The following is a 20,591-nucleotide window of genomic DNA, read 5'->3' on the forward strand; positions in this document are numbered from 1 at the left end:
AGAAGACCAGTTTAATATACTAGCGACATTGTACCTGTGGTGCCATTGTACGATAGCATGATAAGTAGAAGTTGTCTGCCACCACAGTCCATTTGTAAACTACCATTTAATCCTGCATTGTGCAGGTAATAATTGGAGCCAACATGTGAAGCATGAAGGGAAGAGCATGTATTTGTTTGTCCTGTCCAGCATGATTCCATTCATCCAGTGGTAGTGAACTGCAGCCTTCACATTGTAGCATCGTCTGCTAGCAGTAGGAATTTCACAACCATTTCCGAAAATAGAGGATGGCGGCAGGGATGAAGAATTCAAAGTAGAGAGAGGCTAAAATCTCCCAGCATACCTCAAACATTTGAATACAGACATAAAATTGTGCCTAGTAGATAGTCAGGTAATGTTTGCATTCATTTGGTGAGTTTGGCAGTGATCGGGTCTGTGAAGGCTGAGGAAAACCTGGACAAACGCCCTCCTGTGCTGCAACATCAACGGCACACAATGTGTATTATATAGTAGGATAGATAAACCAAACTGACCAGCAGGTGGCGACGCTAAAAAGGGAAATACTCCCTTTAACACTAAATTAGATCCATTTGAACCAAAATAAAATGAACTCAGTTAAAATTCAAAGTTCATTCAGTCACTTACTGAAGAATTAAACCCACTGAGGTTTTTGTCCAGTGGAGGTAAAACCAGATCTGATGGAGTCGTTGGCAGACCTGAGTTTAAACATGATATGAATATAAACTTTTGGTTCCTCTTTTAATGCTGTGAAATGTCTGGTGTTAATCATCATTACAGCGCATTACCGCCCCCTACTGTTGAGGAGTGTGAGTGGACGAGGCTCAGCTCCATCAAAAATGAAACAGGTTTGGTTTAATAACATTATTATTTCCCCAGACGAAGGCCCAAAGACCCACTGGAAACAGGTTTGAGATGTCATTTAGTGACCGTATACAAGAGCAGAGTCCAGCTACTTCATAATGTAGTTAAATAAATGTTGGACCGTCTCTGTGGAACAAACCTGCAGGCAGATAGAGTCTTATGTCCTGTCTTTTCTTCTACGTCTGAGATCCTCGTCTACATGTGTTTTCAGTTGTAAAAGTTCATATTTATAGAATCGCTTTCAGTATTGATATGGGTAAATGTAGAAAATGATGGTGTCCCACTTCATTTTACTGGTGTCTGTTATTAGGTCAAGGTCAGTACGGATACGTTTAGGAGATGAACCAGAGCAGGGATAAGGACAAATCCACATCATGTAAAGAACCCACAACAAACAACTGAACAGATGAAAGCCTCTGTCTGCTTCGTCCAGTGTCCTCCACTGTGTCCACAGGTTCAACAATAACCAGGGTTTGTCTCGTACTGTGGACCAGTTTGGAGTTTTTTAGTGTGGACAGATATTTAGTAAAACAGAATTTAAAAAAACAAAAACAAAAACAGGGAGAACATTTGTTTAGGAGAAAATCCACATTAGTGTTGACGGGACATTAGTCTGAGTCTTTGAGGGGTTGAATGATGTAGACCAGGGCTGTCCAACTCATTTTAGTTCAGGGGACATTCAGTCCAGTAACCCTAACCCTAACCCGAGCCAGTGGGATGCATTTCAACAGAAAAACTGAAAACTTAGAGGAAATGGTGAAATTGTTGAGCTGAATGCTTTTTAATATCCATATCAGAAATGGGCCGGACCAGTGAAAAAACAGCAGAAGAACCTAGAAATTAAAAACTCCACATTTTTCTCTTTATTTTAGTGCCAAGAAGTGTAGTTTTACCAATATTCTGCCTCAGCTTTTCATTTCCACATGTATGTTCCAGCTGACAGATCACAGTGGATCTACAAACACACATTTACAACAGGCAGAATATTGTTGAAATTCCACTAATTTTTAGGTTGTTCATGGTTGTTAAGATTATCTACATTTTTATGAAAAGATAGTTTGTAATTGTCAACATTTTCATCATGTAATTTTACTTTTTTCACACTAAAACCAGAAGAACAATGTGGAATTGCCATTATTTCTAGGTTATTTTGCTATTATTTTCCTCGTCCGATCCACTGGTCTGAATGTGGAACCTGAACTAACATGATTTTAAGATCCTTTATTCTGAATTTCTTTAGTGCAGTATTTTGTGTTTGACAAATTCTTCTCATGGGCCAGATCAGACCCTTTGGCGGGTCGGTTTTGGCCCCTGAGCCGCATGTTTGACACCCCTGATGTAAACAGAATCAGCCATCTGATTTAAAAATGGAAATGCATCATGTCTGAGTCCAAATGTAGACAAACTGAAGCCTACAGGGGTTGGACAAAATAATGGAAACACCTTCACCTCAAGATGATAATGCCCCAATCCATACGGCTAGAACTGTTAAAGAATGGCATGAGGAACATTCTAATGAAGTTGAGCATCTCGTATGGCCGGCACAGTCCCCAGACCTCAACATTATTGAGCATTTATGGTCAGTTTTAGAGATTCAAGTAAGACGTCGATTTCCACCGCCATCGTCTCTAAAAGAGTTGGAGGGTATTCTAACTGAAGAATGGCTTCAAATTCCTTTGGAAACAATTCACAAGTTGTATGAATCAATACCTCGGAGAATTGAGGCTGTAATTGCTGCAAAAGGCGGACCTACACCATATTAAATTATATTTTGTTGATTTTTTAAGGTGTTTCCATTATTTTGTCCAACCCCTGTACATCCAACAGTCTATTAAACAGAACACAACAGTCGACGACGTCTGGAGGGAGGGGCTTCGTCTGCTCCAGTTCCAGACTGATGAACCTGAGCGTCCTCATGGGCCGGTTGTAAAGACACCCGTCCCTGTTTGTGTTTGTGTTTGTGTGTCGGTGAAACCAGCCTTTCTGCAGCTCTGACAGACTCCTCTGCAGACCCACTTATGTCTTAGTGCCACAATAGAGCTGAAGCCTAGAGCGCCGCCGCTCCGACTGTACACTTGTGTAAAATAAGAGACTGTGCCGAGCTTGGACCTGGACCTGGACCTGGACCCGGACCTGGACCCGTGACCATGACTCCCATTGGCCTCCATAACAGGGCCAGCACCAGGGGACCTCCGGCGGAGCGTGGGCGTCTGCGTTCACGTCCCTGTTTCAGAGTGCCATATGTGTGGGTGTAGACTGGGCTGTGCGGGGGTCCCCTGGTCTGGTCTGGTCTGGTCTGGTCTGGTCTGACCGCTGGAAGCACACACTCACACTGATTGTCGGGTTCTGTCTGCAGCCGCCGGCAGACTGTGAAGTTAACCCTCCCACTCCCACTCCCACAGACAAACGAAGAGAAGTGCCATTGAGCTAACGTCTATGATATCTGAGGACCCATATTGGGTTGAACAGTCCCTGTAAAGTGTCTGCATTGGGCCACATTTGACTAAAGCGGTTTGGGATGATTGTTTGTACATCCAGATTTCAACCATTTTTTTAGCTTTGATTTCACTGCACATTTTAGCCTTGGTAAAGTCGACACAGAAGAAGAGACGTGTCTTCACTGGTCATTTTAAGTGATTTCTTGTATACTTGTAATCATGTAAGCCTGAGTTGATCATTGATCAATAAAACTGTTTTGACAGTGGTTCAGCCTTTACATTGATTATATTTGTTTTATGGATAAAACTCTTTCAGCTCAGGCGCTAATGTTAGGAAATATGGAAGAAAGTACCACATTTATTCTGAACTTTAACCCTGAAAGTCCCAAACATCCACAGGAAACTAAAACCATCTGCTGATCTGAACTGTTTCATACCTGTCGATCCACTAATTCTGTTAATACATGTCAATAATTGGTGTAAAATACAGTTCTTCATCTTTTCATGGTCATCAGATATGAGCCGTTTGGACGTTCAGAGGCTCCGTAGTTACCATGGAAACACCGTCATCTTCTACAGCATTGATTCACCAGTCAAACCCATGGAGTTGGATCAGTGACAGTGGATGGACACCCTGGGTTTGTGTATATTAATGAGAAAAATGAACAAAAATGAATAAAAACTGTACAAAATATAAATAATGTGGAAAAAATTAAGCAAAAAAATTTGCTAAAGTAAAAAATACAAGATCAAATAAGCAACAAAATGGGTATTAACAGCCAAAATAATGAATTAGATGAACAAAAATGATTAATAAATCAACAAATAAGTAATGTGAACAAAATAAGCCACAAACAGAAGTAACTGGAAGGAATTTTTAAAAAATGAATAACAAGTAAAACAACAAAATAAACAAAAGTGGATAAAAACATTTGCAAAAAAAAAAAAACGAAGAAAATAAGCAACAAAATGAACAAAAATAAAGTAATCAACTAAATTAAATTAATAATAGTAATAATAAAAAAGAAATATTGGTTCACCAGTAAAACCAAAGGAGTTTGATAAATAACTGGATGGAGGCAGTTTTGTATATATTAAGTAAAATGAATAAAAAAAAATTTAAAAAAAAAAAAAAAAGCAAAATAGTAAGTGTGGAAAAAATTACTAAAATAAGTTACAAAAAAATTTAAAAATCAAATAAACAACAAAATGAGCAAAACAGCCAAAATAATAAATAAAATTAACAAAAATAATTAATAAAATAAGTAACGTGAACAAAATAAGTGACGAAATTAAGTAATTTGAAGAATTTTCTTTTTTTTTTGTTTAAAATTACCAAAAAATTAACTGAAATTAGGAAAATAAACAAAAGTGGATAAAAACATTTACAAAAGAAAAAAAAAATAGCATGAATAAAATAAGTAACAAAATGAACAAAAACAATAAATAAAATCAACAAAATTAATCTTTAAAAAAAATGTAAATATTGATTCCCCAGTCAAACCCATGGTGTTGGGTCAGTGCCAGTGGACGGACACACTGGGTTTAAGTTCAGTTCATGACAGAAAAAGACACTGTTAGTTCAGTTTTCTCTGTTTGATGTAATAACCTTTAAATTTACACAGAGTTTAAATATAGGAAAATAAATGATGTACAGTGAAAAATACAAAACACAGAGGATAATATTCTAATAAATGATGATAAATCACTTAAAGATTAGAGAGGAAAAATCCTTTGGGAGCTGACACAAAAGTAGAACTGGGTCTTAATGGGTTAAAATGATTGACAGGATGGGTTTATTAGTTTTTACAACTGATCCATGAAGAAAAGAGCCTGTCTTTACCTTTCACACTGAAAATGAAGCTTTCAGACCTGCTGTGAAATTTGCATATTTGACCCTCATTTTTATCCAGTTCTGATAAATGTCAGTTCTCTTTTTAGTTTTTTTTTTATTTTTTAATATCATTCAGGTGTAGAGTCCTCCAGACATGAGGGTCATCAAACAGACGTATGAGGACACTGTTTTTTTTTTTTTTTTTTTTCATGTATTTGGTTAATAATTTTATATTTACACAAAACTGTCACCATAAGGTTCTCATGATGACGTCATCCAAAAACCCCAACGATTTCTGAGTTTTCAGAGGAGGAGTGTGTCCGTTAGCCGGTGACTGTCCATGCATGTCTGTGACGGTTTCTGATTCACCCACCGCAGAATTCCCCTTCACACACACACACACACACACACACACACACACACACATTGGCATTAAACAACAGCGTGGGTATTTTAACAAACAGATAATGTGTTCAGTCTCATTCTTGTGTCAGCAGGATTATGCAAAACAGCTGATTCATGAAACAGTCAAAGGTCAATGACATTAAACATATGACTGATCAGGACTTCAATGTCTATATTTGGACAAACGTTCAATGACTTTTGAACCACTAGTCCAGCGGTGCTCAACCTGTGGCTCTGGGGCCACATGTGGTTTTTCCAGCGGCTCAGTGTGGTTATATGACAAAACAAAAGGAAATGAATGACACTTGTTTTTTTGTTTTTTTTAGTTTTTTACACATTTTGCTATTATTGTCACAACCATAAAGTTAATCTGACTTTATGCAGTTGTAAAAAAGTAGACTATACTCCAAATTAATATAAAAAAAAAATAGTAGTAGTAAAAGTAGATTATTTTTTAACCCATAAAAACCCAGTGTTACTTTTGTGGAAGTTCCGAAATAATTTTTTCTCTTTTTTTTTTTTTTTTTACCTCTGCCAGGGAGGTTATGTTTCTGCTGGTGTTGGTTTGTCTGTTTGTCTGTCTGTCTGTGTGCAAGATAACTCAAAAAGTTATGGATGGATTTGGATGAAAATTTCAGGAAATGTTGATACTAACACAAGGAACGAATGATTAAATTCTGGTGGTGATCGGGGGTGCAGGGGCCCACTGATCTGCCTTGGCGGTGGTCTGTGCTCTCCGATTGCTTCTAGTTTGTTTTGTTTTTTTTTTTACTTAAGTGATTTATCACCATTTATTCTAATATTAGGTTCAGTATTTTTGCATTCTTATGTGAAAATAATATTTAATTCACTGATTATGGTTGGAGTTCGAAAAAGCTCAAATTAAAGTTAAGAGTTATTTTCAAAAACAGAGAAGACGAAAGAAAATGTGACTTTTTCTGTCAAATCTATCATTAAGTGAACAGAAAAACAAGTGTCTCAAGCATAAATGAGCCCTTACAGGGGTCATGGGTCATCTGACAGGGGTCATAGGTCATTTTACAGGGGTCATGGGTCATCTGATGGGTCATAGGTCATCTGACAGGGGTCATGGGTCATCTTACAGGGGTCATAGGTCATCTTACAGGGGTCATGTGTCATCTGACAGGGGTCATGGGTCATCTGACAGGGGTCATGGGTCATCTTACAGGGGTCATAGGTCATCTTACAGGGGTCATAGGTCATCTTACAGGGGTCATAGGTCATCTTACAGGGGTCATGGGTCATCTGATGGGTCATAGGTCATCTTACAGGGGTCATGGGTCATCTTACAGGGGTCATAGGTCATCTTACGGGGGTCATAGGTCATCTTACAGGGGTCATGGGTCATCTTACAGGGTCATAGGTCATCTGATGGGTCATAGGTCATCTTACAGGGGTCATGGGTCATCTGATGGGTCATAGGTCATCTTACAGGGGTCATGGGTCATCTTACAGGGGTCATAGGTCATCTTACAGGGGTCATAGGTCATCTTTCAGGGATCATGGGTCATCTTTCAGGGGTCATGGGTCATCTTACAGGGTCATAGGTCATCTTACAGGGGTCATGGGTCATCTTACAGGGTCATAGGTCATCTTACAGGGGTCATAGGTCATCTTACAGGGGTCATGGGTCATCTTACAGGGGTCATGGGTCATCTTACAGGGGTCATAGGTCATCTTACAGGGGTCGTGGGTCATCTGATGGGGTCATGGGTCATCTGATGGGTCATAGGTCATCTTTCAGGGATCATGGGTCATCTTTCAGGGGTCATGGGTCATCTTACAGGGTCATAGGTCATCTTACAGGGGTCATGGGTCATCTTACAGGGTCATAGGTCATCTTACAGGGGTCATAGGTCATCTTACAGGGGTCATGGGTCATCTTTCAGGGGTCATGGATCATCTTTCAGGGGTCATAGGTCATCTGATGGGGTCATAGGTCATCTTACAGGGGTTGTGGGTCATCTTACAGGGGTCATAGGTCATCTGATGGGGTCATGGGTCATCTTTCAGGGGTCATGGGTCATCTGATGGGGTCATGGGTCGTCTTACAGGGGTCATGGGTCATTTTACAGGGGTCATAGGTCATCTTGCAGGGGTCATGGGTCATCTGACAGGTCGTGGGTCATCTGACAGGGGTCATAGGTCATCTTACAGGGGTCATAGATCATCTTTCAGGGGTCGTGGGTCATCTTTCAGGGGTCATAGGTCATCTGATGGGGTCATAGGTCATCTTACAGGGGTTGTGGGTCATCTTACAGGGGTCATAGGTCATCTTACAGGGGTCATAGGTCATCTGATGGGGTCATAGGTCATCTTACAGGGGTTGTGGGTCATCTTACAGGGGTCATGGGTCATCTTACAGGGGTCATAGGTCATCTGATGGGGTCATGGGTCATCTTTCAGGGGTCATGGGTCATCTGATGGGGTCATGGGTCGTCTTACAGGGGTCATGGGTCATTTTACAGGGGTCATAGGTCATCTTGCAGGGGTCATGGGTCATCTGACAGGTCGTGGGTCATCTGACAGGGGTCATAGGTCATCTTTCAGGGGTCATAGATCATCTTACAGGGGTCATAGGTCATCTTACAGGGGTCGTGGGTCATCTGATGGGATCATGGGTCATCTGATGGGTCATCTGACAGGGGTCATAGGTCATCTTTCAGGGGTCATGGATCATCTTACAGGGGTCATAGGTCATCTGACAGGGGTCATAGGTCATCTTTCAGGGGTCATAGATCATCTTACAGGGGTCATAGATCATCTTTCAGGGGTCATGGGTCATCTGACAGGGGTCATAGGTTATCTTACAGGGGTCAAAGATCATCTTTCAGGGGTCGTGGGTCATCTTACAGGGGTCATGGGTCATCTGACAGGGGTCATAGGTCATCTTACAGGGGTCATAGATCATCTTTCAGGGGTCGTGGGTCATCTTACAGGGGTCATAGGTCATCTGACAGGGGTCATAGGTCATCTTACAGGGGTCATAGATCATCTTTCAGGGGTCGTGGGTCATCTTACAGGGGTCATGGGTCATCTTTCAGGGGTCATAGATCATCTTACAGGGGTCATAGATCATCTTTCAGGGGTCATAGGTCATCTTTCAGGGGTCATGGATCATCTTACAGGGGTCATAGATCATCTTTCAGGGGTCGTGGGTCATCTTTCAGGGGTCATAGGTCATCTGATGGGGTCATAGGTCATCTTACAGGGGTTGTGGGTCATCTTACAGGGGTCATAGGTCATCTTACAGGAGTCATAGGTCATATGATGGGGTCATAGGTCATCTTACAGGGGTTGTGGGTCATCTTACAGGGGTCATAGGTCATCTTACAGGGGTCATAGGTCATCTGATGGGGTCATAGGTCATCTTACAGGGGTTGTGGGTCATCTTACAGGGGTCATAGGTCATCTGATGGGGTCATAGGTCATCTTACAGGGGTTGTGGGTCATCTTACAGGGGTCATGGGTCATCTGATGGGGTCATGGGTCATCTTTCAGGGGTCATGGGTCATCTGATGGGGTCATGGGTCGTCTTACAGGGGTCATGGGTCATTTTACAGGGGTCATAGGTCATCTTGCAGGGGTCATGGGTCATCTGACAGGTCGTGGGTCATCTGACAGGGGTCATAGATCATCTTTCAGGGGTCATAGATCATCTTACAGGGGTCATAGGTCATCTTACAGGGGTCGTGGGTCATCTGATGGGGTCATGGGTCATCTGATGGGTCATAGGTCATCTGACAGGGGTTGTGGGTCATCTTACAGGGGTCATAGGTCATCTTACAGGAGTCATAGGTCATCTGACAGGGGTCATAGGTCATCTGACAGGGGTCATAGGTCATCTTACAGGGGTCATAGATCATCTTTCAGGGGTCGTGGGTCATCTTACAGGGGTCATGGGTCATCTTTCAGGGGTCATAGATCATCTTTCAGGGGTCGTGGGTCATCTTTCAGGGGTCGTGGGTCATCTTACAGGGGTCATAGGTCATCTTACAGGGGTCATAGGTCATCTTACAGGGGTCATAGATCATCTTTCAGGGGTCATGGGTCATCTTTCAGGGGTCATAGATCATCTTTCAGGGGTCGTGGGTCATCTTTCAGGGGTCGTGGGTCATCTTACAGGGGTCATAGGTCATCTGACGTAGTGAAGTAGTGACACGTTTCTGTATTTGTACAAAAATCAGCTCACACAAAAAAGGTGACGGTGACGTTTACATGTAACAGCCGGTGCTAAAGTCACAGAGCTGTTGCCGTGGAAACTGTCTCCACCTTCTCGTACCCCTCAGCTGCAGTGGGAGGTAACAGCTGGAGCAGGAACAGCGGGCAGGTGTCGCCCCCTGCAGGACGGCGTGGGAAGCACAAAGCAGAGTCCAGAACACCAGTGCACTTTGTAGAGAACATTTATTTATTCAGAGCAGATGGCCGAAAGATGCAGTCACTGCGAGCACACCACTGTCAGCCACGACAACACACTCCCACCAACACACAGTCACACACACGGTTCAACAGTCCAAAGCAGAGCAACACGGTAACACACACACACTCACACACTCACACGCACACACACACACACACATCCAGTCGCTGCAGAGCAGAGCGGACGCCCAGCCAGCGTCCGTTTGGAAAAGCACAGGCATCGGAAATCAAATCAAAACAGCTTGGCTTTGTCGTTCTTTTCTTATGAAACAAAATGAACTGTACCATTCGCTCCACAACAAATCTGACCATCTGGGTTTGTGTCTTTTTTTTTGTTTGTTTGTTTTTTTACCATCGGACCCCAGACCCACCCAACCCAACCCCAACACCTGAACAGAACCTGGAGGAGGAGCGAGGAGACCGACATGAGAAAGAGCTGGGACCAATGTGAGGACATGAAGCTGGAGCTGCAGCCGCGAGGAGGGGGCCAACACTGACCTTTGACCTTTGACCTCTGAGTCTGATCAGGGGAGACCACCACAGACATTAGGGTCACAGAAGAAAATACAAACACTGGTCACTGCGAAGTAAAATATCCAGATAAAACCAATAATTTTAGGAGAATAAAGTCAAATACAAAGAGTCATAATTTTGTGAGAATAAAGTTAGCATATTTCAGGAATAAAGCCATAATATTACGAGAATAACTTTGTAATTTAAAAACAGGTGGGAAAAATATAATAATTTACAAGAATAAGTTGTATCCACTCGTCACATAATGGAGAACTTGGAATATTTTGTGAGGTTCTACTTTCATTTGGGGTTTACGCACAAAGGCCAAATACTGAGCCTATTAGCCCCGCCCACCACCAACACATGAGCATTAGTCGTCTGATCCAGAGCCCTATAAAGAGAGTTACGACACGCTTTGAAAAATCCAGATAAAACCTGTAATTTTATGAAAATAACGTCGAATACAAAAAGAGTCATAATTTTATGAGAATGAAGTTATCACAAGCCATAATATTATGAGAATAACTTCGACCAAACAAATTCAGAGCAAATTGCCTCTTTTGTGGAAGAGGAACTGACTGGAAGTGGTGAGGCTATCGGTGGTAAATTATGACTTTTTATCGCACTATTGTGAATTTATTTTCAAAATATTATGACTTTAATCTCATAAAAATACATTATTTTCAGTAAATTATGACTTTTTTTTTACGACTTTATTCTCGTAGTGACAAGTGTTTGTATTTTTCTTATGTGACCCCACTTCGCCGTCGTACTGTCACACTGAGAACATAAAAAGCCTGTGAATTTCACTAAACTGAAACATTTGGTTGCAGAATTTTTCAGTTCTTCCCTGATGATCCAACTGTTTTATGATGAATTACGGCTGCGAGGTCAGAAAAACACATTAGTATCATGTAGCGACGCAAAGTTTACTATTACAACACGATACTTTCACACTATGAGACCGCAGGCATATTTTCAAAGTGATCATATCATAATAAAAGTTCCCATAACAGGTGTTTATATGTTGTTATATGTTGAATTTATCCTGACGCAAAGTGGCGAAACACAAAGCTAAAATGTTGAATGCTAACCCTTGTACTTCCTCACATGTCCACTAGGGGCTGACTCCTAAAGGAAGTCATTACCCTAGATCATTTTACTTCTTTTTTTTTTTACTCTAAAACATAGAGAAAAGTTTGGGGTTGACATTATTTTTATATTATTATGTCATCATTTTACCAGTTTATATTGGGGGAATGTGGCCCCTGAACCATAATAAGTTTGACGCCCCTGCTCTAGATGGGTCACTGGAGAGGGACTTCCTGTCACATGGTCGGTCAACTGCCCCGCCCCTTTCAGAGACTAGCTGCAGATTTGGTTCCTTTCCTTGTAATTGTAGATGTGAATGTAGTCCACAGGTTTGGATGGATTCTTTTTTCTCCAAGTAAAAACACAAATGTTCAGAATATTCTAACATTAAAATGACTTCTGTACCTGACGTCTGTCTGCGCCAGGAGGACGTAGGAGGGACAAAAGAAAACCAGCAATAATTATAGGAAAATAAAATAATGTTAGTTACCTGTATTTATTACCCTTATGAATCTACTTTATTCAACTACATATTGTTCTCAGCCCTTCTGGCCACGCCCACTTAGGTGACAGGAAGTGAAATCATTTGAGGCCACTTGGGACACGCCCACTTAACCATCATTATAAACAGAGAATTTTAGGTTAAAACGTCAATAAACATGATTACACACTGGAGCAGAAACTGGGTTTGGTCTCTAAAAATAATTTCCCTGTTCATTTAAACTGTACAGGAAGTAAAGTTTTATCCACCTGACCTGTTTAAGTTTTATTTATGTTTAATGGAACGCAGCCGCGTCCATATCTGCTGTGTGGACTTTGACTGACAGCTAGCTTGGCCGCTACCTTGCACATTCTGAGCTTCTGTTATTTACTGTGTTTTTTTCTTGACAGATGTCGCACTTGTTTGTTTCAGTATGTTAATACTTACATGGGTTGTTAGCAACTTAATAATGTAACAACATTATTAGCTAATGTCGCTAAATGTGGATGTAAATGTAGTTCAGCGCTGGATTATGTGTCTGTCGGCTAGCCTGTTCATTAGCTTTCCAATGCTAATTACTGTGTTTATACATAATGCAAGGTTAACATTACTGCATTTATCAACATATATAATGTACCTTAAATACATGACAGCATTTAACATAATTAGTCAATATGTAGTCAGTGTTTTCAGGAAGTTAGCGGTAGCATTAGCTCCTCTACTCCTCCAGATCATCTTTTTTAAGCATCATTAATGTTGCTTCCTGTCACTCATATTCAAATTAATATGAATGATTAATAATCTACTGGAATTTAAAGACTGTGAATATCACCTTTTTTTGAAATTAAGACTTTAATTTTTTTCCCACACAGTACATCAGCTGTTATTAGTTGCTAATGGGAGCTAGTAAGCTAACAGCAGCTTGAGGAACTGTAACAAAATAAATGTGAGTTATTTTTGGTTATTTTATATTGTTTCCATTTCCGTGTTTAATTTTCATTCATTACACTGGTCAACAACAAATTTATTGTTGAAGTTTTTTGAGCTGATTTAGGATCATTTTGGTGCTGAATCCAAAAATCACATGAATTTTGCTCAATCAGGTCAACTTTCTGAACTATGCTACATATTGGCTTTTGAACATTTTTGCTTACATTTATGGGCATTTTCACACCATATGATACAAAATTCTTTCATATTTTTTGCAATAAACGAGTTCTGAAGATTTTACTTTTGCCAATTTATGATTAATGTTTTTTTTAATATTACAGGTGAATGAAATGGCTTCGACCAGAAGATCTTGCAAAAATAAGCCTGACGTATTCTGCTACATCTGCGCTGAATACACTATTGTATCTAACAGGAATCCTGTTAGAAAATGATTTTTTTTTCTCTTAAAACCTATTTTGGGTGAGAGCTATAGAAAAAATCAACTGATAAAGTCACAAAAATGTAATCAATTTTGTGAGAAGATCAAATTTTTCCAAAAAACCTGACCTGATTGAGAAAAACAGATGTCATTTTTGGATTCAGTGGTGCTAAATGGTCCTAATTCAGTTGAAAAAACCTAGACAACTTGCAAACAACATTTTTTTGTAACCCAGTGTTATTTTTTTAAATGCTTAATCAAGGGTTTTACCAATGGGTGAAAATGTGTTACCGGTTCATCACTTTTTATCATTATTATTATTATTATTATTATTATATTCCACTTATTTCTGTCTTGTTCAAGTAGCCACATAACACTCATACAATGAAGCTGAACTGTAGCCTTCGATTTCAGCAGTCTATGTGTTTAAAACTAAATCATATGACTGTTGACTTGATCTTTAATAATATGAAAGTACGTAAATCGTGTTTTATTTTGAAATGTGAGTGACAGGAAGTAGTCTTCTCACACATTTGTGGAACAAACCGGGTTCCAGTTTGGATCGGGTTGTGACGGTTCTGTTTCCACAAAACTAAGACGTTGACGATCAACAGGTTTTACGTCGGTTCTAACAGCTGGAAACACCGCGTTATTACAGTAAACTTTCCACGTACTGCTGTGTTTTTCTTTTAGTAGCTCGGCAGAAATGCACAGCCTTTTTCTGTTCCTCAGTGTGACAAACAAATGTTAATTTAATGTCATTTAATTTAGTTCCATTTTAATTTTGAGTCAGCTGTGCCAAAAACACACCTCTGTGCAGCTTTTCAGGGGCAGATTTCCTTTGTATGTCTTCACATTTTTTGGCCTGTGTTGAAGTGAGTGTGAGTGAGTGGGATAAAAACATGCTTTTGTTCTTTTAGTCTGATCGTCTGTGTCAGGTATGGTATCGGTGTGTGGCGGGGCGGCCTAATCCACACGATGACATAGCAAAACTGAAAAAAAGAGAGCTCCCCGTGTTGACTGTACATACCCATCTATTGTATTGTAGTCAGACCAAAATCACAAAGCAAGGCACATGTTTGAAAAGAAAAAGAAAAAGACTGAACATTGCATCTCAAATTATACAAAAGTAATCAAACTGACTTATATTATTATACACATTGCCACACCTGGACACATGTACACATGTAGGCAGAGAAAAGAACAAAATGAAAAAAAAAAAAAAAGAAATCTTCCTGGAAATATTCCTACATGGTATCCTACAATGATTCATCAGCTCAGACCACTGAAGCATGGAGAAGCAAACTGGTTCAACACTCAGCTTAAATCTTTAAAAATAGTCTTCAGGCTGACATACACATCATAAATACACTTCTTTTTTGTTGCAAATATCCATATATATAATCTCTATGTGATCATAATTTAAATACCACAACTATTCTCTGAATTCTTATTTATAGAAGGAGGGTGTGATTGGTTTTGAATGGACGGACGTGCAGAGCTCACATCTCTGCCGCCTCACGCTTTGTCTTCACACGTTTTTCTTTCTTTCTTTTTTGTTGTTTTTTTCTTTTTTAAATCCAACATGCTGTCATGGCAACACACTATATAGTAACCATGGCGATGCCAATGAAGGTGGTGGGGATGAAGATGTAGATTGTCATGGCAACGCGGGGTGGAGAGTGAGGGGCGAGAAAAAAAGAAGGGGTGGAGAGAGTGAGGAGTCAGGAAGTGAGTGGAGCGGGCTGTTAGAGGGAGGGGCGCACTGAGCCGCTGTAAACACTTCTTTCATTCTTTGACAGAGAAATAACCCAGTTTTAGGGTCAGAACTGGCCTCTGCGTATGTGCTACTGGGAGCAAGAGTTTGGCTTTTGCATTTTTACAACAGCGACATCAAATCCAAACGGCGGTGTGTTGTTTGAAGAATGAATTTATTATTATTTTTGTATTATATTTGGTTATTTCTGACCATTTTCTGCAAATACGCACTCTAAATGTCAGTATTTATGTGATAATTCAGTCCAGAATTACCCGGTACATTGATCTAAACGGTAAAACTGGTGCTGTTCGTTTTCATCAGGGGTTGACCAACGTGTTAGTGAGGGCTGACTAGTAACCAACACCTGGAACTGATAGCAGCAAAACTATTGGTTGAATTCATACCAGATTGGGTTTGTACACTGCCAGTGACCCAGAATACATGTCATTACATTTTGGGAAAAATAGGTCAAAGTTCACATTTTTTATGAATTTTTAACCCTTTCATGTAATTATGAGAACCTTGGTCACAATATTTGTGTGTTTTTATTGCTCTTTAGGCATGGAAAAAACATGTGATTTAGTTTAGATTTTTTTTTTTTTAAGGAGTTACAAAACTGTCCACTCAGCCGGACCCCATGCATTTAAGTTTTCAAGCAAAGAAACATGTATTTAAAACCTAATATCAGAAAGTGATATGGAAAAGTATGCAATAAAAACATTTTTAATGCTGCTAATCAGATGTTTTCCCACATTTTAACATACTCTAATACTAGTTATTATTCATTTCATGGAGATAATATGCAAAAAAAAAACAAAACTGTTTTGTTTGTTGATTTACACTAAAACATGTTAGTGTAGATCAGGTTTATCAAGAACAGCATAGTTACAGTAACGGTCTGAAATGCACTGTAGGGGATGATGCATAAGTGTCCACTGTGTTGGCTGATATGGAACTAAAACAATAAAACCCATGAATATACAAGAGAACAGCTGGAGAACGACTGTCCACTGGAGTGACCTCTGTGCATGAAAGGGTTAAAATCTTATTTTTCCTTCCCATTTACTTCTAACGGGTGAAATTTCACACGTCTGTAGCAGCAAAACTATTGGTTGAATTCATACCAAACTGGGTTTATAGACTGCCAGTGACCCAGAATACATGTGGTTACATTTTGGGAAAAGTAGGTCAAAGTTCAAATTTTTTATGAATTATTATTAATATTATTATTTTTTCCCATTTACTTATAATGGGTGAAATTTCAAATGTCTATGAAAACATCAGTTTTGTTTCAATTTAGTTGACACATATACAGAGGCAACTGATATGACATCAGCACATGCATAGACATGATGACATCAGCTGGATCGATGACAAAATAAGCTACAGTACATGTGGGGGCGGGGCTTGTTGTGCTTGGACCCACTTGTTTTAGTATTAACTGAGTTTTACCACTGACATGAAATACTAATAAAAGAATCTGAAGAATGAGAACTATTGTTGTTTGGTATCGGTGTCGGTTACGAGAAGCAGGAAGTTATCGGTATCAGTTGTAAAAAACAATGATCGTACGTCCCTAGTTTTCTTTTTCCTTTCGGTCCATCCTGCAGCTGTGCACACGTGTACAAGCAGGACTTCAACCTGACATTGTGGCGTGACCTTTGACCCTTTTCTACTGGACTGTGTCTTTGGAATGACCTGCCTCTTCACCTACGGTCCATGGACTCTGTAGAGAGTTTTAAGAAACACCTCCAAACACTCCTGTTCAAGCAGGCTTTCGAATTTCCCAACTGACTCAGGATCGCTACAAACTGACTGCACTTTATGTATTTATCATATTTTAGTTGTATTTTATTGTGTTTAAATGGTCTTTTAATTGTATTTTATTTGTACTGTTTATTTGTACCTTACACTGTAAAGCACTGTGTGACTCTGTCTGAAAAGTGCTCTATAAATAAAATTTACTGACTTAAAATTTTAAAAAAAGCCTGCTCTCTTGCACAATTAAAAATGCGACCAGATGTGGTATATTCTGTAGTATTTGATTCACTACAAACTGGGACGTTACACTTTATTTCCTGGCATTCTGTTGACGTTATGACTCCAGTGCTTCTGTTGGTGTCTGTGAACGGGTTTATTCAGAGTAAAGTGTCATGAGGTAACTTCTGTTATTATTTGGTGCCATATAAGTAAAATTTGATTGGTTGATAGTTATACTATGAACACTGGAAAACAGGGAGAGTGTAGTTTTAAATGAAGAAAGATCATTTACTTAATCAAGGTTTCGCTTCTTGTGAATCAAAGAAAATCCCTAAATCACTAAATTGGAGTTTTCTAAATCCAACCTGTTTGCCTTTTGTAATATATTACATATGAACGTTTCCACCTGTCACGTATGGTATTTAATGTCAGTAAAGGAAGAGTATTTTTAATCAGGTTTTGTCTACAGTTCATATTGTAAGAAAAGTGGATTAGAATCATAAAATAATCATCATTAACCCGTTCATACATGACGTCCATAAAATTTAAGTCATTTTCCAAAAGGTTCTAAAGGCGATATTCTCCAAACCACATGGGGGCAGTGTTTATAAACCCAAAGCAACACAATGAAAAAAAGGATCGTCTTAGTTTTAGAGTGTGGGCTGATCTGTGATCTCAGAAAGTTACATATCTTTTTAATAAAAAAAAAAAAATCAAAAAAAATCAAAATGCATCTCAACTTTAGCCTAATTTTGAGCAATAAAGTCAATCTAAAAAAAAAGAAAAATCTAGAAACTTTTTTTCATAATTCCTGAATGAAAGGGTTAACATTACAAAAAAAAACATCAGTAATAATTGTTGTGTCCACATTGTCCAGGTCTGTTGGTCACATGGGCCACAGGTTGATAATCGGTCAACCCCTAATTAGAATAAATGATCCTGGTCTATCCTGAAGAGAGGAAGAGGAATATGTGGGCGTTCAGGGTCTGAATACGGTTTCATCCACCGAGAAATATCTCAGCATTGACTATTACAAACTCAACCCTCCTCGTGGTCAGTGCGCCCCTCCCTCCCACAGTCTGAGCCTGAATATTTGGACTTGATTCTTTGTAAAACAGTCCCTGAAGTTCGTTTGAACTGGTCAGTCGTTTTGTCAAATGAATGACGTTCACCAGGAAACGTCTTCAGCTCTGATGCTTGTGCGAACTCACTCTCTTAACCTCCTCTGCCTTCACACGTCACACACTCTGCATCCTTCAGTCCAAGAAGAAAACCCACTTCCTAAACATCTGCGTCTAATTCAACCTGCTACTGTTCTGACAGGACCGACTAAACCCCGCCCCCCCGGACTCTGATTTCTGTTCATATTGTGCAGACTCCTGTGTGTGTGTTTGTGTGTGTGTTTGTGTGTGTGTAAGTGTGTGTGTGTGTGTGTGTGTAAGCTGGCTGCATGAGTCATTGTGCTTCTCCTGTGTGTGTGTGTGTGTGTGTGTGTTGATGAGGATGTAGCAGATGCAGCCAGGAAAGTAACATGACAAATTCCTGAAAAGTCGACAGTCCACATACACACATCTGTCACATTGTCTCTCTCTCTCTTTCTGTCTCACACACACACACACACACACACACACACTCAAACACACACACCTCAGGAGCTGAATAGTCTCGTTTTGGTCACAAATAAAAAAAATTTCCACCAAGTCATTTACATCGTCACAACACCAGAGGTCACCATTCCACACAGAACCAAGACATCGAACCAAAGAGCTAGAGATTTGTATATTTATCGGTATATTATATATATATATTTATATATATATATATATATTACTGTGCTAATGCAGGACTTTTTCAGTAGATATAAACTCTCCATGCTTAGAATGTACACATACCATACTATGATTCATTACACAGTTGGTTTTTCAATCAGTATTAGTTTTGTTTATTTGTTCACCGTGGAGTTCTTCAAAGAGCCACGTTTCCGTTGCAGTCTTCTGTAGTTTTGCATTCCTTCATCCTTCAGCGTGCTTTTTTTTCATTCCTCCTTCCTGTTTTGGTCCTTTTCTTTTCTCTCTCTCTTTTAACATCTCTCTTTCTCTTCATCCACTTTTCTTTCTCTCTGCCAAGCGTCTGTCCAGGCCTGTGGCACTTCATCGTTATTCTTCGGTGTCAGGAGGTAAGAGGAAGAGGAGGAGGAGGAGGAGGAGGAGGAAGAAGAGGAGGAAGAAATGGAGGAGGAGGAAGAGCGGACAAACGCAGAGAGTGAAGTGAAAGGAGAAGAGAGCAGGATGAAGACGAAGAGAAGAAGAAGAAGAGAGAGAGAGAGACCCGGTGTGTTGCCCATTGTGCCATCTGAGCCACTCCTCGATGCAGCGTTGCCATGGAGACCCGCTGAGCGCCGGTCTTCTACGGTTACTCCAACATGGCGTCCAGCTGGTCGGCCAGGTCGTCGAACATGCTGCCGATGTCGTCCAGGATGCTGACCGTGGTCTTCTGCTCGGACACAGAGCTGATGGACAGAGGACAGAGTTAGACGGAGGACAGAGGGACGTCTGCACCCGTGGGTGATGACAGAACGTCTGCTTGGGTTTGGCGCCATTAGGGATGTAACCATATGAACGTTTCATGTCACGATTATTGTGACCAAAATTATCACAGTTATCATTATTATCGCAGTATTACTGAAATTGTGCTAAAAATGTTCAAAAAGTACTAATACACACACTGAAAGAATTTAACCAAGTTGTGTTTAAAAAATAAATAAATAAATAAATAAAATAATCGGCACAATGTCCCTTCTGTGGCAGAAACATTCAAATATTAACCCTTAGTGGTCTGAGTCTATTTTGTCTGTTTTTCAGTCCTTTTGATTTTGCCTTTATATACTATATAAACAAATGTTTACTATACCCATGTTTGGGATCTTTTTTTTCAGCACAACTTCATTTATATCATCTGTCTGTTATTTTTTCACTTTAACCTACTATAAAAACACAAAAGGACAAAAAACACAAAAAAATATAAAATCTGATTTGAAAAATGTATATACTTCACTACATAAATAACACAAAGATGCTTAACGAACCTTTTCAAAGACTTTAGAAGTGAATATTGGTTCCAAATATTAGGTATAGAAAATCAAAATTGTAATAAATTAAAACTAAACTCAAATATTTGACCTAAAAGCAGATCTTTACATAGGCGTTTTTGCCCCTAAAAGTGCAGTAATCAAACACGGTTATCATGATAATTAGAATTTAAACGGTAATACTAACCGTTGGCAATTTTACCGCACTTTATCGGTGTACCAGTAATCGTTACATCCCTAGGCGCCATATCAATAAAATGTGATTGATTGATTGACTTCCTGTCTTTAGGTTTGTGGTTTTTGCAGATGA

At 39.6% G+C, this 20,591-nt stretch overlaps 1 protein-coding gene across 2 annotated transcripts in view; it reads right to left on the minus strand.

Annotated features, from left to right (window-relative positions):
• Positions 1 to 18,551: 18,551 nt before the first annotated feature.
• caskin1 (CASK interacting protein 1) overlaps positions 18,552 to 20,591 on the minus strand; it is a 252,122-nt gene continuing 250,082 nt past the window's right edge. For both annotated transcript variants that reach the window (XM_030141014.1, XM_030141016.1), the window contains exon 24: positions 18,552 to 19,702. In XM_030141014.1, coding sequence (XP_029996874.1) covers positions 19,606 to 19,702 — 97 coding nt within the window. In that variant the 3' untranslated portion in view covers positions 18,552 to 19,605. The remainder of the gene's footprint in view (positions 19,703 to 20,591) is intronic.

Source organism: Sphaeramia orbicularis, chromosome 8, assembly GCF_902148855.1.
Source record: "Sphaeramia orbicularis chromosome 8, fSphaOr1.1, whole genome shotgun sequence".
Taxonomy (NCBI): Eukaryota; Metazoa; Chordata; class Actinopteri; order Kurtiformes; family Apogonidae; genus Sphaeramia; species Sphaeramia orbicularis.